Raw genomic sequence first — 25,819 nt, 5'->3', positions numbered from 1 at the left:
TTTCATTATCAATCATTCAGTTCTTGATATCCATTTAACAATTCTTTGTTGCGAGCATGTAATGAAAATATTTTTGCCATAAAATAGGTAAAATGTATTTACATAGGATAGAACATAGAAGCCTATTAATCTGCTCATTCTCTTGTGTAGTATGTATGAGCCAGATTTAATCAGTAAGCTGCTTTGAATGACAAAGGAAGTGGTAGAGATTTTTGGTCACATATAAAAATGCATATGTACTAATATGCTTTAATTAATAAGTGTTAAGGTGCTTCACTTGTAAGGAAGTTTGTTCAATAATTTCAAATAAATGAGAGCCAAAACTTAAAAGAATCTTGGTCAAGCTTGGAAAGCTGCTGACAGGGTAGATATCTATATACATACACATATATATATATATATATAGCTCAGTGGATATTTGCAGTAAAGATGACCAAAGCAGTGCAGAGTAGAATGTCTTCTAGTCTCTCTAAATCAACTTCCATCTATTCTGTATTTGAAATAATTAATCTGACCCAGCTGAACTATTTCTCAGTATCAAAAGAAGTTTATAGTCTAAAATCAGATTTAGGTTGCAGACCACTGATATAACTAAAATACATAAGCTTTTTTTGGTATGATACACTTGATATTGTTGTTGCTGTGCAAAAACCTCTACGTTCATGCTGTGCAGAGTGAAAGGTTTGTCCTGTTGGAACTGGCTCTAGCAACCCTAGTGATTTTTGTCTGAGAGATACTAGAAATAGATTTTTTGCTGTTTGTGTGAGGATGTCCTGTAATACAACTGTTACTTGTTAAAGCATTGCTGAAGGAACACACTGCTTATTACTGCTGGACTTAAAGCTTCTCTTAAATTTATGGTTGGGGACTGATTCAGTGCAGCTTTCTAAAAAAGCCAAATGTGCTGTTCAAAGGTGTTCTCTTTAAATCCTTTGAAAACATCCACATAGCCATTTATATTGTGTAGGTCACAACTGCTTTGGGTTGGATTTACAGGTTAGCATTAAAGAAATGCTTTTTTACTGTTTGGTCAGCTGCTGTATAACCCACTCCTTTACAAGGAGGGACTTCAGAATCGGATCCAAGATGATTTTATCCTTTCCATTGCTGCCTTAAGCATAACAATAACTAACCACTAATTTGAGGAAGTTAACAGGGGTGGAAAGTCAGATTCTGCCAAGGCCCCTAAATTGTGTCTTGTGTAAACAGTGTATTGTACTTAAACTAAGCACTTGGATGTTTTTCAACATTATGATGGAAACACATTAAAAGGGGATGGGGTGTAAAATGCTTTACATCACAGCCTCAGGCTTTGTTTATCTTCTACACTGAGCTCAGCAATTTAGGTATTTCAGAAAACTTGAGTGCTGGAGATTCATTTCACTGAAACAGTTGACTCCCACAGAGACACATGCAAGAATCCAGTAGAGGAGAAGTGGTTTTGTCTGGGTCAAAAAGACTAAGGCTTAAGGTCTAATACATAAGATATATATTTTATTATACAATAAAGAATATTATGTGCTGTAAATTAAGGCATTGTAAGTGCAAAAAGCTTACTGAATCATCAAGAAGGCATATTTGATTATGCAACCTTTAAAAATTATTCTTTTACAAGGATAGTTAGTATCTACTTAAAGCATGTTTCATGTCCTCCAGTTTGTTTCAAAAAAAAAAACAAACCAAAAAACCAGATAATCCTCTTCTATTGCCCAACAATTGCCAGCAGCAACTTCCGGTAATCACCACTCGTATCACTTGCTATCATTGTAGCCAGTGTCTTCTGATACATCTGTGTGAACATCTGTTTAATTTGCACAAGGTCAATCTATGCAAAGACAAAAAAAAGCAGAAAACTCAACCACAGTGTATGCTTTAAATCTTAGACAGTCACCCCACATCTCTTCCCTTTTGAACCAGTGAACACATGCCAAGGATGAGATGTGCAGTGATTAACCCTGTGCAGTGGACAAGCCTCCAAGGATGGAGGAGCAGCTCCCAAAGCAGAGTGCAGCAGTTGTTCCGTGCTTTGTTAAGATTTTGCGCTCCTAACTCTGAACAGCTGAACTTCTCACCTGGAGATGCTCACTTGCTACATAGACAGGCAACAACAGTTAAAAAGGAAAACAAGCAGTTACTTCTATCTAGGCAGAGTTAATTAAATTACTATGTGAAAGCTGGCTTCAAAACTAACTAACACATGCATCTAAATGTGAGCCCCATAAAAACTTCATGCAGTACATGATATTACACCTGTGAAAGGAAGACTAAGTGACAAGCTGTTTTGGGTAGATGGCTTTCTGCTGCATGTGACTGGTACACAGCAGAAAAATTCTTACCTCACTGCGAGTGACTACAATTCTGATGAGGGTAGAATCATCTGTGCCAGCTCCTTTCATAGAATAATAAAGTCTTTCTGCAAAAAATGCTGGACGATTTAAAGCACATTGCACTGCAAGAAAGTATATTGTTAGGATTAGTTCCAGTAAGATATCCTTGTATAGTGATACTTGGCAAGATCATCTTGGTAGGATTTTTGTTATAGACAGCTAAAGGTTGGTCCTAGTGAAGATCTAGTTACTGTGAATAACAGGACCTGTTTATGGAGCTAAGCTTATTTTCAAGTTGACCAAATAAGTTATGCCTTCACACAAAAACTTACAGTTAGTAGCAGTTAATGCCTCTGAATGTGCTTTTCAAAACTCTCTGAAATCTTAATTCTCAAACAGGTAATTCAAAAAAAGATATTCTCCTTGGATAGCTGGTATTGGGACACAAGGTATTTTACTCATGTTCCAATGCTAGAATCTCACTAAGAAAATTACATATGCAGAAGGTTCTATAGTATTTCTGTAACTCTTGTAGTTACAGAATATATCTGGTTTCAAGTAGATTGTTCACACCTAGAGATGAGCCATTATTCTTCTACCTGATCCTCAGACCTGAATTTTTTCCATTAAACTCTTGAGTAGAACATACTCTGGGAACTTTTTGCTTATCCATTATGGCTACAGAATGGCTGGCATTTGCATAAGCACTGATATGACTGGTGTCCCCAGATCTACTACTAAATATTACTGATTTTCACTATAATTTAATTGTGCTGAATTCTGTTGAACTGCTTTCCTATAACAAGTCAGTAGGAAAAAGTTAATTCAGAACAACATCTTATATTTTGCTAAACTTGTCCTTAGCCACAGCTGAGTTTTTTGGAGTAGATGGTGGTGGGGAAGGGGGTGGAAAGGGAACTGTGCCTTCAGTAGGTTCATGTTGGCTCTGAGGTTATCTGTGTGGGTGGCTCAGCTGTCTCTGCTGAGGAGCTGCACACCCAGTCATGGCTCTGTGACACTGCTACTCCCTCTTCCAAAACTCTGAATTATACAGCTACAATCACTCACCAGTGAGCCTTGGTTCTGTACACTTGTCTGCCTTCCCAGAGAAGTGACAAGTAGTTTCTACATGGCCTTTTCTTATCTGAAACTGACTTCTTCATGATGGATGCTTATTTTCTTCACTTAAATGAATATTTTCTTCATTTAAGTGCAAGATGAGCCATTTAAATAAATGAAGCTACTTCTGTTCTAGCAGAGTCTCTGATTATGTGTTCATTTGCCATATGGCCCATCCTGAATTAGATTTTTCTTTGGTTACATTTAGGTTTGATGCCCAAAGTAAAAGGCGGGGAGGGAAGAATATATAACTTACCAATAGTCTTCAAACCACGTTCCACATTTCCAGAAAATTCTCGGTCAATGCTGCTTAATAAATCACGATTAGCAATCTACAAATAAATGAGATTAATGTGTGGATGATGAAATGTAGTAGCAACTGGAACCCTAATTTAAAATACATTAACCAAGCTTATTTGAAATCAGTGAAGAACTCTTACCCTGGAGTATGCCTCAACTGTTGCTTTCAGCTGGGGAAAACTTCTGCTTGCCAGAACCATATTGAAGCAAGATTCATCAGTCCCAAGTTTTCCTTCACCCGCTTGGTACAGACGCTGAGCATCTTCTTGAGCTTTTTGATAATCCACAGTTTGATTCTCATCACGATTACCCTTAATGCAAAGACAACAGATTTCAAATGAAATTTCACAGAGAAAGCTATGCTTTAACTGCCTGCAGTGTACACAGACCCCAAGCAGGTATCTTCAAAGCTTGAAGCAGAAAGAGAAATTAGTTTGAAATACATTACATTGCTTTAAAACATCTCTGTGGTTTAATATTCTTTATATGAAACAAATACAAAAGTGGCTCAAAATCCTGTCTGTAGAACATATGCATTAAACTGCAGATAAACTGATTCAGATAACTTCACCTCTACAAGCCATCTCATAGTTCTAATTAAGTACTGTACTTAATTCTCTTTTACTTAATAATTTAAGCTTTCTCTTGATTTGTTTGTTTCTAGGCTTCAAGTTGCAAAGACTCTTCCCAAACGAACTAATAATCTTACTGAATATGCACACCTGAAATATCTCAGGTTTCCCTCCTATTTTGTTTAGAAGTTGCTTATTTCAAGTAAGAATGTCTTCAGAAAGCACTCACTACACTTGTGTCAGTAGGGCTTATATGACATTCTATGTGCTTTGGTGGTTGTTTTGGCATTTTGCTGCCCAGTGCATGGATGGATACTGCTAAACATACTGGCTGAGAAGGCTGAATACATTCTCTCCAATACCATTGTATCTATAGAGGTTAATATGCTATTTAAATGATGTAATTGTCAGTTATTGTAAACTACTGGATTTATCAAAATAAAAATTAGCAGCATGAGCTTCTCCAGGTTTGCTTTCTTGTGGATTTTGACTTTTAACCAAATATCTAGAGCATAGCTGACCTCTCACAAAGGTAGAAGCCAATGAAATAGGGAAGTGGCATAGAAATTCTAACAGAAATAGGCAAATTAATCAGAGAAATGTGAGAAGTTGTATTAGTTATATATTTCTTCTTAAATATGAGTGATTGCAAGTTACTGTTCATCAACACAAAATGAGCCCTAGTAAATGATACAGGATAAACAAGCTCCAGTGGTGACATAAAGGGAAGGCAGACTATGGAGTAACTTGGGGGGGAGGTTTTGCCCTGTAGCATATCTTACCTTGTTTGTAGGGATTTTCACAGGCATTCTACATACCACAGAGGTTATCCACTCAGCTTCACACAAATTACTTCATTAACGTAGGCAAAAAATAAAAAGCATCTTGCTCTAACAGCTGTGTAGAGCACTGTTTTAGGGAACCACTTGCATGCATCTGCACAGTATTTCCATGTAAGTTCTGATATTAATTGAGGGTACTAAATTAGGTCACACAATTCATCATGGATTTGTAGATAAGAAGTATCTCTTGAGAAGGAACTGAAGTGTCATATCTTAGGGAATAAATCAATGACCACGGGCTAATTTCTTAAAAACCTGCCTCTTGCTAAGCACACACAGGCTATTTATGGAGCCATTATGACTAAACACATCAGACTGTACACTGTTATCTTATTAAAAAAAAAATAAAAATTAAAGCTCACTTGGCACATAGATACAAGTAATCGTTCAAAGTGTCCTGAAGTGTCTGATCTGATGTCTTGTTCAATGTCCCTTCCAAATTCTGATTTATAGCAGTTCACTATTTCGCGGATTTCCTGGTTTGTCCTTGTGCAAAGGATCTCAATCAACACGCTCTCCTGAGTGCCTGCTCCCTGCAGGCAGAGAAAACAAAGGCATAACTACAGAGCACTACCTGTGCCGTTTTCTTCAACTGTGAAATAAGGCAGACATCTGCAATTTCAAAACTTAATACAATCTAGATTGTAAGAACAGTAGCTCTGCAGTGTGAAAGCACCAAGCCTGCTGTATACTTAAAATAGAATGAAGATTCCTCAAACATGTAATTCTGCACCAGTTCACCCAAAACTATACATCCATATCAGTAACATTGTTCAAAGTTAAATAGGAAATGGTTTAGGAAGGAAAATCTTTGGCAACCTTAATCTGGAAACTTACCAAAGGAAGATAGAGCTTTATGATAATCATTAAAGTCAAAGATACGCATGTAAATTCTGTTTTGGTCAGTACACAAGTGTATTCCCTGTCCAAATGTGGCTGCTTCTGCAATGTGGAACTTTTTATAGATGCTCTCCTCCCCCCAGAATAGAAGTTAATTGTGCTTTCTGTGTACAGGGGGCTCTTACTGGCATGAGCATCTTAGTTCAGGGAAGGATTAGATAGATGCATGTGAGACTTCTAGGTAATCTTACATTATGAACTTTTGAAACTCATAATAGTTGAGTGGCTATTCCCCATTGAAGGCAGATCTTCATTTAGGCTCCATGTTCTCCAGAAGATGTACATTCATACATGGGTTGAGTTACTCATTTCCACTATCAGCCACCTGCTAGCTGCTGCAGCTCAAGCAAGACATTCCAGTAAACTGGATGTACCAGTTACCTCAGTTAAATGTTTAAACCAACTAGCTCACCTAATCTCTAAATGCTGTCTTTATATTTCAACAGATACATCCATCATCTGATTTTAAGAAATTATTTTCTCATTGTCTTCTTTGGGGGAAAAAATGGATAATCCAAAACCAACTTTCAGTAACAAAGGTTTGTTCCTAGTAAGGAAAGGCATATACCTTTAGTTTAAGCACTGGTTATGGTTTTAACAGCACCCTGGCCCTTTCTAGGTTCTAGCAAAAATGATGCCCAAGTGGTAGATAAGAGGTTCTGCCCTGCAGCCTTTCCTCTTCTACTGAATGGACATCTGCTCTGAATTGGCTAATCCTGCAGAAATTGTCTGGAACTGGGGGACACAGCAGAAAAGAATTTTAAGCCCTGCAAACACAATTTTCAACAGTGCTGGAACCAGGTATTATTAGATGAGCATTTTAAAATAGTTTTAAACGGTTTCCTTCTCAGGAATACCATACCTTCATTGCATGACGTAAACTCCAGGCATCATAGTAGGTACTAGGCATGAAGAGAGCTAGAATCAATTCTTCCACATTACCACTTAACTCAGACTTCAGGTCTTTAATTAAGTCCTGTTCAATTATAAACACAAAAAGGGCTTTGAAGACTGTTAAGCATATTTGGATTATATACTGAAGAAAGATCAAACTAGAACTTACTTTTATGATTTATTTCTAACTTTCTACCTTTGTGTTTTACCTGTAAAACTTCATTTTATTTCTTATTAAGAACTTCCCTCAGTTCAAATCTCTAGCAGCTCAGCTCTTCTCCATTATCTCCTCACTAATGCCACAACTACAGAATTTCACTTTAGGTTGCAAAAATGACAGGGAAGAAATTAAATTAACCTGGAATTTTATTTACTATCAAATCCTCAGTTTGTTTCTTGAAAAGAAGAAGATTTTAGTGCTGGTTTGTGTGCATAAAAAACTCAGTAGTTTAAGACATTAATACAAGGGGTGTTTAAGCTTGATTATTTTCTGTCAAGCATTAGAGAAGCTTCTTGTGTGATCAGGGACAGAGACAGCCTCCAGCCTTCACCCACCCCTCCTTCTGCCAGGTATCAGGACAACCCTATGTCAAATACCAGATGTCTCCCAATACATAAGGAATTTAACCAAAATAAGTGCATTTAAAAAAGGCCCAAATCATTTCTCAGGGCTAAAATGCAACCAGGCAGTTAAAGCAGCAGCTGCTGAAAGTTTGGGTTTGTTTCCCAGTTCAAAGGACTAGTGAACATACCTTGCCATACATAGTCTTGAAAGCTGCCTTAATTTTTTGCCTTTGATCATTGGAGCGGTTAGCAACAACATTTATGATGGCCTGCTCATCGGTTCCTTGGAAAAAGAAAGGCAATGTCATGTAAGAATGTCCAAAACTGTGCATTTCATACTGTTGCATTTTTAAAAATAAAAATAGTTACATAATAAGAGGCTGCTATTTAAGTCCACCAAATTTTCTGTGTAACATCATCTACTAAGTACCCCAGGCCATTTTGAAAACGTAGCTTTTCAAAAGCTTGTGCAGGAGAGGTACAGTTAAATAAAAACTGAAGAAAACAACAAATTGGTATTAAGAAGTTAGATCAATAAGAACTAAAGCTTCTATTGCTTACTTACCAAAACCCTTCATAGCTTTGCGTAGAATTTCTGCATCCCTTCCAGCATCAAAGTTTGGAGCAGCTTGAATTGTCCCCTGGGTACACTGAACCACTGCAGCAGGCTGAAAAATAAGAGTCACATGTAACTAGATACCTACACAATAAAAATTCAAATTAAAATCACAACTCTATAATCAGTACTTCAGAAGGAGTTGTCCATCTTCCTCTAATACAGAATCAGGGCAACATTACTGAGGGTAAATGAAAACTCCTGATGCAGACCACAATCAAAACCTTTGGAAATCAAACATTAAAACTACAGAAGCCACATAAGATTAATTATAGAAGAATAAACAGCACATACCAGACCAGGCATTGGGGATGGTACTTGTCCACCAGGAAATCCTAGTGAAAATAAAGAACAAGGTAGGAGAAATTAATTAGGTCTCCTATTGTTATGGAAGTGCCATCTAATCTGAATATAAAGCCAGATCTACCACTGCACACAACCTGTTTCCTAACCATACCCACCACAGTCAGTAACTGAATTTCTTCCCTTGGGGATAAGGGGAAGAAGCAATCACAGATGCATTTTGGTACATACACTAGGCAAGGCAATTCTAAAAATACTAAACTTACTGGTGCTCTGGGAACTGGAAGGATCTCTCCTTATGAACTTCTGCTATTTTTGACAGAAGCCAAGACAGCCCAAACAAATTAAGAATGTATGTTACATGATGTGTTTGAAAGCTGTTATATAAACTTTAAAATACCTAGCATATAAACAATAAATAGTCAGAATTCATTGCTGCAAAAAGGACTGAAGTAATCTCATTTTGTGATCAAAAGCACTGGTAATACAAAAGCTAAAACTATTTTTTTGCACTGGAATTTTTTTTTATTCATAATATGTATGCACATTCCTTATCATTTTAATAGCAACTTAGTACCAGAGGTAACAGAGCAATCATAAAACAAAAAGATTTTGCTGCCTTGAATTTCTTTAAAACACAACTGATACATTCCAGGACAAAAATCATCTCTATAGTAACTGACCACTCAAAGCATTACAAACACTGCACTGCTTTTAAGCAAATGTGTGCATTCTCCTTTCCTCTCTCCAGTGTGTCAGGAATCACTGTGAACACACAGATCTGAAAAATGCAATTGAGATTAACAGAACTAATAGATACCCATTGAATGTCAACTCTGGATTTCACAGTTCTCATCAGATACTTGCAGTTTGAAAAAGGGTAAGCACTAAACCACATCATGAACATTAATCAGGGACAGCCATCCCTCTTGGATGTAGCACCTCCAGAGATGGTTCTCATCAGTCCTTCAGTGGCCTGGTCAAGAAATGCGGCAGGAGGTGCTCAGCGTACAAACAGCTACAAGTAACAAAGGTAAGGGCCTAATTTGTTACTACCTATCCTGGGGTCTCTTGGTATAACCTTGGATGCTTGAAGCTTCTTACATGACATACCTGGAATTTGTGCTGGTCCACCTCCAGCATAGCTTTGGGCAGGAGGCTGCTGTGGATAGCCACCAAAGCCAGGCCCCGTAGGAGGCACAGAAAAGCCAGAGCCTGGAGGAGCCAGGGGAAAAAAAAAAATCCAGACTTTAGCACACTTAGTATTTTGTACTTGACTTCTTGACACAACAGGAGCCAGTTTATTGAGCAGAGCTATGTAAGAGACCAGTTTTTCCATGTCTGTGCAGTGACCCAGAACCACCAAGGCTCTGCCATCAGCATGCAGGTATTTACTGCTGGATGGCAACCTGGCTGCCTGCCTGCCTGCTGCTGCCTGAACCGATCACAAAGCTGCTTTTCTTTACTATTTCTAACGAGCACAGGGAATGGTTACACTGGAAATCACTCCTGACTGGTACTCTAACAAAGGATCTTACCTCCAGGATAAGGTGGCATTCCTCCAGCCTGGGGAGCTCCAGGGTAGCCCCCTGAAGCAGGGTAGCCCCCCGGTGCAGGATATCCTGCTGCCCCTGGAAACCCAGCATTCGGTGGTGCTGCAGGATAGGTCCCTCCTCCTGATGGAGGGAATCCTCCAGGAACAGCAGGATAGGCATACTGACCAGCTGGTGGATAGACAGACTCCTGACCTGTCGGCTGAAACACAAAAATGGGATGTCTGTATGCCTGTTAACAGCACATTAGAGTAAAAACTCCCAAGCTGCCAAAATGTCCATTTGTATAATAGCAACATGAATTAGCTGTAGGGCTTGAAGCAGCAGAAGTCCTGAAGCCTGGATGGGATCCTCCTGGTGGGGTGTCTCCTGTGTTGACACAGAGAGTGCTGCAGGCTGGAGGTCACCTCTGGATGGCCTGTGATCCCATCCACTCTCAAAGCAGGGCCAGCTTTGGAGTTGGGCGAGCTCATGCAAGGCCTGATAGTTTTCAGCATATACAAGGAATGGCAAATTCACAGCCTCTCTGGGCCCGTTTCAGTGTTTGACTACTCTTCTGGAGAAAAATATTTTCCCCAAACCAAATTGCAGCTGCAACCTGTATTTGCTAGCTGCCCTTTCACTGTGTACCTCTTGGCTCCAATGTCTCTATGGCTCCTTCTCACCCAGCAGAAGACTGAACAGATCTGTGCTTAGCCTACTCTTCTCCAGGCAAGCAGCCTTCCCTGGACATGCTCCTCTTTGTCTTTGTCTTTCTTGTACTTGGAGGTCACAACCAGACACAGTATCCCAGAGGTGGCTGGTGTGTCATTAGCCTTCCTCCCTGAGGACTTGCAGTGCTAAGCCACACTCGACTTGTCAGCCACTGGGACTCCTGGTCCTTTACTGTAAAGCTGCTCTTTCTATCCCACACAAGCAGGAGGTGAGCTCAGCTCAGCTTGCCTTCTATGAAGCATTAGGAGCTCACCCCCTGTTAAAAGACTTCTAAGAGCACAGTAGCTTTGAAACTTCTGCTTCTCTTGCACAAACAGTACTTTGAAATGTTACAGGGTAAGAACTTTCAGGTTTGTTTTTTTTTCCCATTTCCTTTGAAATGGAGGTTATAAAGCATGGACATTCAATGATTAAATCTGGATCACTGAGTCAGATTAAACACCTATACAGGTTTTAAATAAAAATAACAAGTCCAACAGCTTTATATTTGTTTTGCTACATGTAGGATTTACCAGCCATACCACAAAGGTTGCTATTAGCATTAAGATTTATTAGAGACATTTACTTGAAAGATCTGGATCTCTAAGGGAAGGTTCCGTAAGGTAAAAGTCATTATACATGATCTTAGAAATCAGGCATTCAAAATCAGCTTCAAGATGAATGGACCCATTACTCACTTTCTGGGAATCATCTTTACTGACTAGCTTTAGAAATACAAGTCACACATTACATATAGTACACATTCATTCTTGACCCCCGGAAACAGAAATAAAGTGCAGAGCAGTAAATCCTAGCTCAAATGTTCTCCTCAGGTTTGGCTGCCCCAAGATTTCTACCCCCAGATTCCTGTGCCCAGACTATGACAATATTATTTTCCTCAGAGGTACAGCCTAACGTTTCTCTGCCTGACTCAACAAAAGATTTTATTGGAATTTAGATTCATAAATCCAAATTAGGATCCTCAAAAGCCCTGCTCAGATAACTACCAGTGCTGCAGAAAAAAATAATTTCATATATGTTTTTTGAATTGGTTATCACAGTGGACATCATCAATGAGACTAGGAAATCATGGTAACAAGTCTAAAAGGTCTTTTAAATTAATTCATTGGAACTAGCTATTTTTTAGATTTTTTAAAGATTTTTTTTTAAAGAAAAAAGTATTATTTTCATATGTAATTAAAAATAAACTACAGCTAAAATCATGAGGGTTCAGAAGAACCCTGAGGGAAGAAAAAAAATCCTGGAGTTAATAGTCTTGTTCCTAACATGTTTGTCTTTAGTTTGACTGACTTTAGTGTTCCAGAACAAGTAAGGGTAGCTTGTAAAGCAAAATCATCAAAGAATTTATTGCATGTGTTTATATGTATATATTTATATCTTGCATGTATTTGTAGCTTTTCAGTATCTTAAAGGCATTCAGGCTGAGATCCATGCTTAAGCCTAGATCTGTACTACATAGAACACAGGTAAAATTCCCACAATTACAGTATGACAAGTGCCATGGAAGTGTCATGAATGCCATGTTCAGTGCCAATAAAAGCAGAGCTTTGAAAAATATTGCAGGCATATCAAAAAGACTGCAGTATCAGCCATATATATTTCAGCCTTCCATTAAGTTTCCTTCAAATTTTTAGTCCATTCAGCTGTGAGCTGAAGATGGAACAGTGCTGTGGACAGGGTAGTCAAGATACAAGTCCTCTATTCTCAGAAAAATATTTATTTGGTGTTATATAAAAGCTGGGCTACTCGAGTGAAGTGTTCCAAGCTCTTCCTGACAGCTGTGACCACTGAAGCTTGTTCAACATCTCTGTAAATCCTGGGATATGGTAATGTGAGTATTTGGTACAGATTGGTTCAGAGATTACCTCTAACCCTACATGTAAAGGGCCTCCTATTTACAGAGGAAACTTTAAACAATAAAAAAAGAAGAAAAAGAATTGTTGAGATGAGACAGCTATATTTAATCAACTAAACTCACAAGAAAAAGAGAAAATAAAACAAGACCAAAGACCTTTTTGGAACAATGGGCATCATTAAAAGAAACTAAGCTTTCTTGGAATTCTTGTGTGACAGCTGTAAAGTCAGGGTACACGAACTGACAGCTACTATTTACAGACACATGGAGCACAGTAAGAAGGGACATTCACAGAATACAAATGCATTAGGAACACAACACATTCAAAAGCCATACTTACAGGATAACCAGGGAAAGCAGGGTAGCCATCAGAAGGGGGATAACCTGGGTATGACATTCTGGGGGGGGAAAAAAAAAAGATATCTTCACTGTGAAGAACTATATATGAGTTTGTAGTAGGTATTTGTTTGCTAATTACCTGTTAAATCATTTGAATAATCTGCTAGTAACCCACAAAGCTTTTCTCTCCTACATCTGACCATAGCAATCAGAATTCAGAAGAGAAGCATCTTCAATTTCATAATTAACTAACATTCTTATTTATGGTCAGACAGAAATTTCAGCATGGTAAGAGGCTCAAACCTCCAGAAAGCTCTGAAATATAGGATATACTCTGAGGTGCCAGCAGGAGGGAGCTGAACCCTTTGCCAGGACAGAAATCATGCAGGTTTCCGGACTGCACCAAGCACCTGTATTCATCATCCTGCACTGCTCTGCTCGCAGGGGTAGCTCCTGGGAGAAGAGCAGCACCCTAGCTATCCCATGTAAAATGGTAATTTGATAAGAACAGGTGTAATCCCTCAACATTACTTCATTTATGGAACAAATTTGTACTTCCTGGCAGTAACTGTTCATTTTAGTCACATTTTTAACAGAGGGACTTGGGGAGTAAGGGTAGAGATCATCCCACCCTACCTGTTGCCAACCAGATGGGGCAGGGAGATTCGAGACCATTAGCCAAGTTATGAAACATTTAATGACAGGGGGGAAAAAATGGGCTTTAATTTTGGCACAAGCATCCTCAAGTTGAACAGGGGCGCTGACGTCACTACTTTTATAACCAAAACAACAAGAGATTTTTTTTCCGCCAGACTGTGGTTTGTCCCCGCTGTCCCCGGATGGGCACGGAGCGGGTCAAGCCGGGGGCCGGCTGTGAGTCAGCTGCGGCACGGGCCCGCGGTGAAACATCAGCGGGCGCGCCGCGCTCCGGGCGTCGGCCGGGAGCTCCGCCAGGTGAACACGGAGAAGTGTCCCCGCTGTGGCTGCTCCGCCGGGAGCCCCGGCCCGGCCCCGCACCCGAGGCGCACCGGGAGGGGGCACCGGGAGGGGGCACCGGGAGGGGGCACCGCCCGAGCCCCCCGCCAGCACCGCGCCCGCCCCCGCCGCCTTTAAGGGCCCCGCCTGCCGCTGCCCCGCTCCGCTCAGGGCAGTCACGCATCGCCCCAGGCTCCTCCCGCTCCCTCAGCCGCGGGCCGGCCCGGCGAACCCCCCGGCGAGGTGGAGCTGCGGGCGGAGGCAAGTATCCGCTCTCCCGATACCTACTTCTCCCGAGGCCACCGGGCAGCCCCCGCGGGCTCCCTGGGGCAGGTGGCACCGCCCTCGGCCGGACACCTGCCGAGCCCCGAGCCGGGGGCGGCCGCGGCTCCGGGAGCGCTGCCCAGGGCTCCATCCAGTACGGCCGCCCCCCGGGGCTGGGCCCGAAGCCCCGGGAGATGTGTGAGCAGAGCCGGGGCTGCGGCCCAGCCCCCGGGCAGTGCGAGCGGGGCCGGGCCGGGGGCACGCGAGTCGCGGCCGGCCGGCTCCTCCCTCCCCCCCCAGCCCCCTCACCTGAGGGAAACTTGCGGAGCCTCCGGCCTCTCTCCGCAGCCACACCGCAAAATGGAGCCTGTGAGGCCGGCGATGCCCGCCCCGCCCCCGGCACCGAGCCCGCCCCGCCCGGCCCACGGGCCGCGCTCCCCGGGCAGGGACACCGCGCCCGGTGCCGGTGGTGACGGCCCTGCCAACACAGAACCCTTTGCTGTCTGGGCGGGTTGGCCAAGTCTCGCTGAAGGAAAGCTGTGAGATGCCCGGCTGTCCCTCGGGACGGACAGAGGTAAGCTCACAGGCGCAAGTGCCACAAACGCAGAGCCTCTCGGCAGTGGAGCTGTGTCAGGGGAAGCGGTCACACAGGAAGAGCCCGGAGATGCTATCCCACGGGAGCCCTTTGCCACCCCCTAGGAAAGCGAGAGAAAGGTCCAGGCTGCAATTGCCCTGTAGCATCACTGCAATGGAGTTCAGTCCTAATGAGTGTAGTTCTAAGTCTGTAATCCAGTAACACATGAGTCTTTAGATCAAGATCATAGTTCAGTAGCTGTCAGGGAGTCCATCAAGTCACCCAGGCCGCCAGAACTGCATGTGACAGGCCAAGAATATAAAAGACCTAAGTGCATGGAGTTGGAGGAGCTGCTCCTTTTGCTGTAGTTACTGAAGACCAGGATCTAGGTCCCAAGAGGACATAAAGGTAAGATTGACTGACTACTACATACATTTTTCTAGAAAGAAATCTTAATTATAGTTATTTGTATGTAATTATGGAGAGTATGCTTACTGTTTTGTTTCTGCCTGTTTATTCATATTATGTTTTGAATAGACATTACACACACATAGTCCTCCCTTTACCTATGGTTATTCATAAGACATTCTAAACAAACAATTTATGAAGGATTCACCTATGATACTATGCACCAGTTACTTGAGGTTATTCAAAATATCCTCTTTTTTGTTTATGGCAAACATGTTAGCAGTTTAGAGACCATTCCAATGCAAACAGCTTTGGTTGTTTCCTATAACCTGGTACAGCTCTAGATGAAATAACAACTGTTCTATTTGTCTGTAAAGCAGTGTGAAGTGCAGGCAGCAGAAGATAGTTGGGTAATAATTTACCATGCTTGCTTTCTTCAAATGAGCACCTAAAGCCACATAAATCTAATACGTTACCTATCCAGGAAAATTGGGCTAGTCCTCTCTTGTTTGCCCAGAACACATGAGGAGTGGCTTTAAGAATTTAATCCTCACAGAATTCTTCAGCTACATTCCAAGTGCATGTCTACTTTATTTCACTTGTTAAGCAAATTTCTTTCAGGACAGGTATATATTTTAATCCTTGTTTCCATGGGAACGAAGTACATTTATAAAATACACAATTCTTTATCTTTTTCATTTAGTGGACTGTTTTGATTTGAGCTACTCAAGAAAAGAACAATTTGTTTTAAAAACAAGTGTAAGAGGAAGAAGAGAATGTTTTTAACAAAATTACATGTGTCTGAAGAATCTTAAATGCATTGAATGTTTATGTATCAACGAGAATGTTTGGAAGTACTTTTTTAAAGGGTGCAATGGGACTATTGTGGTCATCTAATTTCACTGTCTGTATTTAGGGCAATCCCTTGGCTTGTTACTATACCCAGAGCCCACACATTTAGAAAAGCTTCTAAAAACCCATGCAGAGTCAAAGCAGCTTCTTGCTATTAGAAAATTCAAGTTTAATGGAGAGACAAATTTTTGTTCTTCTCTTTTGTAATATTCTTGCATCTGATCCTAAGACATGGTACTGAATAGAATTCTGGTCTGGAGTGACTTGGCTCAACTACATTGTTGTGCTGAGTGCTGTCAAAAGAGCTGAAACAAAACTTGTTTGGTTTTTTTTCAAAAATTCCAGAGGAATTTGTTGTTGTTGATGTGGGTGGCTAAAGCATTTCTGCTTCTCTGTTCTATGTGTCCTGGTGGGAACAGTGTTTCCCACTTAAGTAATATAAAGTCTTACTTTTGGTGTTCTACTCCAGCCAATATAGTTAAGTTAAAAAGAAAAGCTTTTCCCAAGTTTGTTGGAAGAACTGGTCAGCTTTGAACCATAGGTCAAAGTGTAACAAACTCACAGGATGCTGCAGTGGTCTAAGTCTACATTATGTACTAAAAATACTTCTCCTGTTAGACTGCCTTGTGACTGCAGTTATTAAAATGCATAGTCCCAGTAAGGTGTTGCGTTAACCTCCCCTGTGTGCAGGGAGCTGAGCGAGTTCAGCTCATTTCAGGAGGAGCCGTGTGTTTGCTTAGCTGCTCAAGGGAGTCACTGCCCAGTGAGTCATGTCAGAGCTCCACCCGCCTGCTCTGAGCATCAGGGTTTCGCACAGCCCTTACAGCTGAGCTGCCAAACAGTCTCTAGTTCCATTGTGAGGAAATTGAAGCTTCACGCTTCCTCAAAGCACAGGAGAACAGCAACTTGTTCTGCTTAACTGCTCTAGAAGTGTTGCGTGTCTAACATTTTCACATCGAGCTTTTAATCCTTAGGATTAAACTCGTGAATTTCAGGTATAGGTGGCATCTGTCCACAGGTTCACCAAATTACACATCAAAACACTGCCTCCTCTTTGCAGCAGGTCTAAGTGCTCTGCCAAGAGATTGAAGTGACTCAACTAAAAAGGCAAATTTAGTGACCTTCATCCCAGTACATGGAAATAATTACCAAATGAAGTTGCTATCCTAGCAGCAAGGATTTAAGTTTCAAATTGAAGATGACAAAATAAGGTTTGTTATTCCAACAATATAGAACCTTTTTCTGCTGAGTCTCATTGGTTAAAAAATAGTGGACCATTACTACTTCCTCCTGAATTTTGACTAAGGCATTTCATAAATATTAATTATAAATATTTATTTATCCTGTATTAATTTTGATAAAATGGATGGATTTGATACATTCAATTGTAACATTGAACTCTGTTCTGAATATTATTATGTATATTGAGGAGAAGAACTGTTCAAGAACTTCATGCTGAGGTAAAAACCCAAGATGAGCTCAACTAAGCCAGGATTAAAAAAAAAAAATCTAAAGCTGTTAAACATTTTAACATTCTTAATAATTTACATCTTTTAAGCCATTAAATACTTGAATGCTGGCAGCTGGTAAAAAAGTTGTTTGAACAAGGTATTCTAAAGCCTAATATTTACCAGGAAAATATGCACTCTGCCACAAATAAATGTAATGCAGTAATGTCCATGAATTTATACTCATTCAGAGAAGTCATCTAGGAAAAGAAAATGCTGAATGCATCACAGAGGATGGAAGTTTTTTATTGTATAAGTGAGATCACTAATATGACTAAATAAAATATACAGAAGGATACCAGAGAATAATCTAACTTGTCAATTATTTGCAGCAACACATTCTGAAGAAACAAGCAAACAAAAAAAAAAAGGAGAAAGTTCTTTAATAAATTCTTGCCATTTACAAATCAATACAGAGTTAAAGCTTGAAATCCTTGGTGGTATTTCTTGACTCTCATGCTTTTCCCACCAGGTTTTCTATTGAACTTTAAATTTTTAGACAGAGTGCTGTAGAGTGGAACAATGCCTTTAGTAATTCCTGTCAGCATTTTACAACTCTAGAGAAGGAATGCCTTCTAGGTAACAGCACAGCTCAGGCTTTACAATTAAGCAAAATGATGCATTACACTTCTGTGCCATGTGCCATGTTGTCCTTTGTAGAAGTTGTCACTGAAATTTGAAATCAGACATTCAAAACTCTGGAGTCAAAGTACAGATCACCATGGACAGAATGGCATCACACACAGTTTTTAAAAAGAAAACTCTTTTCCTGCTCCTCTTCCAAGCATTTGGCAATGTCTTGTCTTGCAAAGGCCTAAATGCATGGATTTTGGTCACTTAAGACACACCTCTGCTTTGCAGTGAATCTTTCTACCTAGGAAGATAGAACCTCAGTCCCGTATCACATATCTTCATTAGTCTTCAGGTACTTGCAAGGACTGGCAAATTCCACAATGATTACAAACTGTTCTTGGAACTTGGCAGTTTGTGCACACCAGCTTATAAAACAACATAGATTTTTAACACTTTAAAAGCTGAATAGCTTTCTTTTTATGTTTTCTCTCTATTCCAAACAGGAAATGGCAAAAAGTTTCCTGCAGAGAGATCAGGGAAAGAATATTTTGCTTCCCTCCCTACAACTTCTTTGCAGTAATTAAGAGACTTATCCACCTTTGTAGCTTCCTCTTTTCCTCCATTCATGTCAAAACATTCTTCAAAAAGCCCCTTAATCTGAAAATTTTGAAACATTAAATGGCTGAATTTAAGAATATTACATTTAAAGAAGAGAAAGGAAAGCAAAGCATTTTTATTCAGACTAATTAAAAACCAGAGTTGAGTTCTAATACTTACTTAAAGTTCACAAATAACATTTTCAATGAGATGAGGATCTTTGCTGGACTTTCAGTTTTCACATACATTGACCTTGCAATTAGGACTTAGAATTTAGCATTGAGTCACTGGGGGAACTCTCTAGATTGGAACAACCAATACAGGATCTATAGATTTGTAATCTGAGTCTTATTCTTGGATTTAGTTGGCAAATGACCAGAATTATTTTGGGGAGCACTTTCTTTGCCTACTTCAATTTCAAATTCATTCACCAAACTAGATACTAGATTAGTGAGGTGGGAACTCCTTTTTTTTTTAAGGTGGGAACAGTTTTGTTGTAGGAGAGGGATGCTTTAACTTTGTTAAAGTACCCCCTCATCACAGCCGAATTGTAGGATAGCCTTCTGAAGGTAATGTTATTGGTAGAGACAGTTACATCTTATATTTGTGTTGGCTTTCTTCCAGCTGGAACTCAGTTAACATGAAACATGTCTTGGGGAGAAAATGGGGTTTCTCTTCACATCATTTTAGCAGCAGTACAGTGTAATGAAATAGAAAATTCCTATTTGGCAACACCCAACTTTTAACCTCAAATCTCATGGATTGTCATTTTGCTGTCTTTTTTTTCTTTGGCAAAGATGGAAACTCCAGTATCCAAGGTTGTTTAGCCACAAATGTTTTTCAAACTCTTTTTACCATGAACTCAGCTGCTGGCTTTTCTCTCCACTCCCCCTTTATGAGGGGCTAATGCTGTCGACCTTGACTTCCTTTCCCAAACAATCAGAAAAGAATTTCATTCACAGAAGCGATACCATAAACTGAATTACTGTCTCGTAGTCTGTCAGTACCCTGCTGAAGGGATATACACAGCACCACTAATAAACCAGAGACCATTCTGCAGTCCTTCAGGGTAAAGTATATTATATACAACACAAATACCCACACTTTCAATATGATTTAACAGCTGGAAAAAAAAAACTGCATAGAACTGGAGTTCACTCACAGCCGTTCTTTCTTTCCTGATGCCATCTTACCCTCCCCCTTTCAAAAATGGATTCATTACACAATAAATGAGAAAGTTTTTTTTCTGGACAGAAGCCATTGTTGCCACTGCAATGGAACTTTTATTCCAAATACATTCTTACAATAAAGCTGCATTTTGTTATACAAGTAGACAAATCCAGGAGACAAAAGATTTTCATATTCCATTTTAAAATACCAGGCTCAATGGAACTACAGCCGTTCCCATTCATTTCCTAAAGCATGTTAGGGATTTTTCAGAGCAATGGAAATGTAAACCAAGTCATGTAGGTAATTAAATTACAGTCCAAGGAAATTTCTAACACCACAGAAAAGTGTATCTTTTCATTCTTCACGCTCCTTGAAGTGTAGGGTGGCAAAAGTTTCTTTATAAACTCAGAAGTTTTTCGTTGAGGGCAATCTGTGACTGTGTGAGATTTGCCAAGTAGGTTACCATCAGCAGGTCCTGAGAGGGAAGGGAAAAAACAGTGATCAGAAATATTAACAAATCATAGCTTATTAGAGAGCTGAATTTTTAACAACTGTAAAACACTTTACAACCAGCTACAAAAAATACTGTTAGTCCTGAATGTCCTACCCTGAGGAATGCTTCCCTTGCAGGAAGCTTTTGGTATTCCTGGAATATGAAACACTGCTTGTAAAATTTTAACTCTGAGTTCACCCATGTTAACCAGACAAGTCAAAGGGTATAAGCAAAATTAAAAATTAGTCCTGGTCTTATAGACTGTGGGTGAACAACACACTTAGAAACTTAAGTTTTCTAAAAATCTGTTACAGAAGTCAGGTAGCATGCTACAACCTTGTTCATGTATTACGAGCATAGTATTTGCATAAGTATTATGAAAAGGGACAGAACTCCAACTCAGGCAAAAGAATCTGGCAAGTGACCAGTTATCATTGAAACAAAAGTTATTTACGTTTGGTAATTCATATTTTCCAATCAATATGAAATAATTAGTACTTGTTTTCAGATGACTTGCAAAATTCCTAAGTCCTTAAAAATTATTACTTTTATCTGCAATTGCTTGCAAGATTATGCTGAGTTTCTTATCCACCCTCAGCCCTTAAAACACCAAATTACTGAAAATAAAAAGCTGTATATTGCTATTAGCATGTTTGTGTGAAAAGATACATCACAAATTTGTGTCTGTGTGACAAATTTTCAAAATTGCTAGCAAGGCACAGAAAAATTTAATTATGATCTTACATTGATATTGCTGTTCAACATGGTCTCAAAGTCCTCTGGTGAAATCTTTGGCACCTGGTTAATAAGATCCATCAGGAAGCGCCCGACAGTGTTGTCAGCAGCCACTTTGCCAGACTAAGCATAAGAAACACACACTTCAGCATAAGTGGAACTCAAAGTTTGTGGCCCAGAAAGAGAAATAATAAAGAGAGAACCAAGATGCACAAGTTAACATCAGAGTTTTTTTTCCTGGCTGATAAAAAGCTGGCCTTACCAACACGTCCTCAGCATACTGCAGCACCATGGTCAGGGTATCCTGGATCCTGGCTGAGGCTGACCCCACCTGCTGCAAGTCACTGGACAAGCCAATCACTCGATTGGGGCTAAAGCAGGTCTTCATGATAAGATCCACTGAAAGCAAAAGGAGGATCAGTGAAAAAAATCTCACTGCCACAGAAACCAGTTTAAACCCTTGCTGAAGATTTGTTAGGTCAGCTTCAGCAAGACAGTCTGCTTAGCAGTAAAATTCCCAGAATAGCAGTTTTACCAGGGTAAAAGAAGTATTTTAACATTGTCACAATGGTTATAAACAAAATAGGAAGAAAGTATTCACCTCCTATCCGTTCTGTATCATAATAAACATATTTCACTGTTAGGGGTGTGAACATCACGCCCATAGTTTTACCAGGGACTCCCATTGGGGCACTAGAAAAAAAAAAGAGAACAACAAAACATTTTCAGCATGGACATATATAAGGGAGGAAGGAGGAGATTTCCATCTCAATGATGTCTGTTAACACTAAAGTGTGAACACCAGTATGTTACTCATTCTCACCAAAATCAGCAATTTTAAGACCCAAGGATAACTGAGGACAGGAAATCAGTTCTGGCATGCCATTAATTGTTCTTTTTTGTCCAAGAATACTCCTAGCTGGTTTGACATCAGCATGAGTGTATGAAGAACTAAGTACTATCATCTTAGCCAAAGTTCCTTCTTGCTTTTAGAGAAGGTGCTCTTCTATCCTGAAATACTTCATGCTTTAAGAAATGACTGAAACAACAAGCAGTATGACAAAATTCAACTACAAAGCACTCTCAACACCTTTATTATACCTATTCAAAGTACTTTATTATACCTTCAAAGTACTTGACGTCCATTTATGCTTTAAGTAATGTCATGGAACAGCTCCCATTTTAAAGATGCACAGTCAAGAAACAGTACTTTCTCTACAAAGAAAAGGGTTTTTTCCTTACAGAGCAAAGCTCTTCAGCCAACAATAGGAGGAATTCAGTGAAGTGGAAGTTTAATTTCTCAATAATTAATCTCCATTGTTAACTGATAAGAATGATGGGGGGGATAAGTGGAAGAAACACCCATCAAGAAGATGCTGTTTGAGTTGTTTTAACCACACTAATCCTCTGACCTGCATAGATGCACTGCTGAGCAATAAAGCCCTATGGCTACAGGCCATTCAGTCAGCGTGATGGAAGTTACTGACATTACTGCTAGCTGTGTGACCCATGTGAAATGTCCCAAAGATGTTCTGAAAATTGTAAATTAAGTCACAACTCCCCACCCCCAATGAGATTCCAGTTAATGAAGTCTTTCAGCCTACATACAAATGGTCAAGGCATTCCAATGAGAAGTAAGCCATGATCCCTGGCTCACCACTGATGTTCAACTACTGCACAATATTGTCCAAAAAAGGACACTGAACCCCACTACATTTCTTGTTATCCTGAATAGGGCATCTCCCAGTAATTCCCTCCCAGAAATGCAGCCTCCCAGAGTACCTGACATAGGCTTTAATGCTCATGCGTGAATTCTGGAGACTTGTGTCCACAGTGAGGTGGATAGGATTGTGTGCTTCCCGGCTGTAATACTCATGGATCAGGACTGAGTGCTCCGTGATGTCATGACCTGTTGCATACCTTCAAAAGAACACACGTTGAAGAACCATTCTTCCAACATTCAAGCGCCCAGTGTTTTGTATTGTTGGTATTTAACAGATCTGTATCCTAAAACACCAATTTCCAAACACTGAGCCGTAGCAGCGTACTAAACATAAGTCTTTAAACTAAAGATTTTTTTTAGTTTATGGCCACTTGTCCCTAAAATTGTAGGAATCACAAGCTGAGCGCACCCACACCCAAAATATGCACAGGGACAGTGTTGTAGTACCAGCCATAAAACATCAGTAAATTGACATCAGACACCCAATATTCAGTTACCTGTTACTGTGTTCTAGAGCAGCTTTTTCCATCTATGCAAGTCAAACCAAACCAAACAAACTTGGACAAATTTTGTCTTCCACAAATCACACATCCCTCTGCAGGAGGTCTAACTCGTTAATCTAGCTCCTTTAACTGCTCTACAATTAGCATCTCTCATCCTCAGGGAAACTCTTGTCACTGGAACTGCACTCTGCTGTGCCATTAAAAAGCTGTTGAGGAAGCTTGCTCAAGAGGAAGAAAATGAAGCCATTTTGTAGGATCAGAGGTGAGTAAAAAGAGTAATAAACACACCGTGCCACACACCCAGACACAGACTCTCTTCCCATAACACTGTACTGATCTTGCTTCACATCCCACACACATGTACTCCCAGCAGAGAACTAAGTACACAAGCTGGTATCAGCGATTCCTTCCTGATGCCTTTGATACATTAAAAGCCTCTTTTGTATTCTCCTTTCTTTCTAACCAGTGAACTTCCATGGTTCAGGTTGTATTACAGGTAGTACGTTCTTCTAACAAAGCTGTATGTGCATTCTCTAACACATCACTCCTGTGTGATACCTTGCTAGACATAAAACCAAATCCTTTTATGTCTCCAATATGTCTCTTCTTTTCATGAGCTGCAGGAGTTTAACCACTGACTGTGTAACAAGAGTTGCAAGATATGAATGTCACAGACATTAGTGCTTCTGTTTCTCCATCTGTGATAAAGGGAATTATGTATTTAAAGTAGTTTAAGGAATCAACAGAACTACTTCCAGGTTCCAGCAGAAGGAAAACTTACCAGCCCAAGATAATCTCGCTAGGAGACACCTTCTTGTGCAACTCATACATGTTTTTGGCAAATTCCATATCCACAGCCACCTGATAAAGGGGAGAGTGTCGAGACAGCGGGTTACAGGGTGCTTAGCCCGGAGGGCAATACCAGCAGCGGGTATTGAGATTCCCCGCTCCAGCCGGGCCGCCTCCGTACCTCATCCTCGGACTCGTTGTGCGGGACGGAGAAGCAGTTGGTGACCTCCACCGAGTGCTTGTCCACGGTCCCTGCGGGGGGAGAGAGGGAGGGCAGCGGCTAAGGGGGCACCGCGGGGAGAGCGAGCGCTGCCCCCGAGGCTGCGGCGGGCAGGGCAGGGCAGGGCGGCGGCTCTTACCCAGCAGCGTCCCGATGACCCGCGCCGCGCCCTCGTTGCGCCGCTCGAAGCTGTCCACGATGGAGGCGAGCACAACCGGGTGCAGCCGCACCACGCGGCCGCCGGGGAAAGGGCCCGAGAGCGCGGCTGACAGTGGCGCGGCCGGCGGCGGGGCCGGCGCGGCGGGCGGGGTCGGCGCGGCCGCGGGGGGAGCGCTCCCCGCCGGGGCGGTGGGAGCCGCCGTCGGACTCTGCGGCGGGGCGGCCGCGGGAGGAGCCGCGCCGGGAACTGTGGCCGCCATTTTGCAAGAGAGAGAGGGGGTAGGTCCTCCGTACCGACAATAATTGGCTGAGCAGAACGTCTGTCATGCAGCGCTGCCTTTCTATTGGCGAGAGGGGCGAGCTGAGGCCAACCGTGAGCGTGCGATGAGGGGAGACGCTCTGATTGGAGGAAACTCGCACCGTCTGTGACTGAACCTGACTCTTGTTCCCACCCTCCCGGGGCCGGAAAGTTTGTCAATTGGGCGCTCCCATTCCCCGCCTCCCCGTTCTCCGCTTTTCTATTGGTCAGCAGCGGCCCCCGCCCATCTTTCCGGCCGTTTATTGGCTGCGGAGATGCCGCTCAGTGCTGCGTAGAGAGGCAGCGGGGTCGCGCCCGGCGCGCGGTGCTGCGCGCTCCCCTGGCGAGCGCCCTCGTGCGGGCGGGCTGGGCACGGCAGGGCCGCTGTCGGGGGCTCCGGGCGCCGTGAGGGCACCGGCGGCCGCTGCCGCCTCACGGCTGGGAGGTGGCGGAGCTGTCAACGCAGCTGTGCGGGCGCGGCACCTGGGGAAGGTGCTCCAGTAGTGCTCTCTGCGGGGCTATACATCCCTTGAGGTCTTGGCCCTGTGAGAAAGGCAAGTGCTGTTAGTTTTTATTGCCTCAGTAGAAGAATAAGTGGTTGTCAAGTATTCTGCTGAGAGGAGATGCTGCTTACTCCTATGCAAGGTTTAGTGACTACCCACCAAATTCGCTAACTGGATGACACTTGCCTGTTCCTTGTAGTGCCCTGTGTGTTCGCTCCCGGGCAGCGAAGCTGTGCGGTGGGGCGGCATCGCTGGGCTGGTGACACCGCATCGCAGTGCGCAGCTTCCTCGTGAGGGGAGGCGGAGGGACAGGCACTGGTGATGTCTGTGGTGACACTGACAGGGGCCAAGGGAGTGGCCTGAAGGTGTGTCACGGCAAATTTAGTTCGGATATTAGAAAAAGGCTCTTCACCCGGAGACTGGGCGCGCACTGGAACACAGGGACCCCAGGGAAGTGGTCACTGCACCAGCCTGGCAAAGTTCAGAAAGTGTTTGGACACTGCTTTCAGGCACATGGTGTGACTCCCGGGTATGTCAGGAGCTGGATCAGTAGGTCCTTTCCACCTGAGGATATTCT

General features: G+C 41.7%; 3 protein-coding genes across 4 annotated transcripts in view; 1 reads left to right on the top strand and 2 right to left on the bottom strand.

Moving 5' to 3' along the window:
- Positions 1-4,784, top strand: part of PPP3CB (protein phosphatase 3 catalytic subunit beta) — a 47,027-nt gene extending 42,243 nt beyond the window's left edge. For both annotated transcript variants that reach the window (XR_015290198.1, XR_015290197.1), the window contains exon 15: positions 4,411-4,784. The gene's annotated coding sequence lies outside the window, so the exon portion shown is untranslated. The remainder of the gene's footprint in view (positions 1-4,410) is intronic.
- On the bottom strand, positions 1,467-14,551 carry ANXA7 (annexin A7). The gene is made up of 13 exons (XM_086901111.1): positions 14,447-14,551; positions 12,900-12,957; positions 9,976-10,192; positions 9,551-9,652; positions 8,429-8,469; positions 8,084-8,186; positions 7,707-7,801; positions 6,923-7,036; positions 5,523-5,693; positions 3,887-4,057; positions 3,703-3,778; positions 2,337-2,449; positions 1,467-1,825 (listed from the first exon to the last, which is right to left on the bottom strand). Exons 2-13 carry the CDS (start codon positions 12,954-12,956, stop codon positions 1,703-1,705), a joined length of 1,383 nt encoding a protein of 460 aa, XP_086757237.1. The 5' UTR covers position 12,957; positions 14,447-14,551; the 3' UTR covers positions 1,467-1,702.
- A 3,158-nt stretch (positions 14,552-17,709) lies between these two features.
- On the bottom strand, positions 17,710-24,716 carry EIF3F (eukaryotic translation initiation factor 3 subunit F). Its single transcript, XM_023929500.2, has 8 exons — positions 24,422-24,716; positions 24,244-24,314; positions 24,055-24,134; positions 22,830-22,967; positions 21,649-21,740; positions 21,310-21,446; positions 21,057-21,170; positions 17,710-20,294 (listed from the first exon to the last, which is right to left on the bottom strand). Exons 1-8 carry the CDS (start codon positions 24,699-24,701, stop codon positions 20,217-20,219), a joined length of 990 nt encoding a protein of 329 aa, XP_023785268.2. The 5' UTR covers positions 24,702-24,716; the 3' UTR covers positions 17,710-20,216.
- Positions 24,717-25,819: the final 1,103 nt, after the last annotated feature.

This window comes from Cyanistes caeruleus, chromosome 8 (assembly GCF_971803275.1).
Source record: "Cyanistes caeruleus chromosome 8, bCyaCae1.hap1.1, whole genome shotgun sequence".
Lineage (NCBI taxonomy): Eukaryota > Metazoa > Chordata > Aves > Passeriformes > Paridae > Cyanistes > Cyanistes caeruleus.
This window is presented reverse-complemented; position numbering and strand designations above follow the sequence as displayed.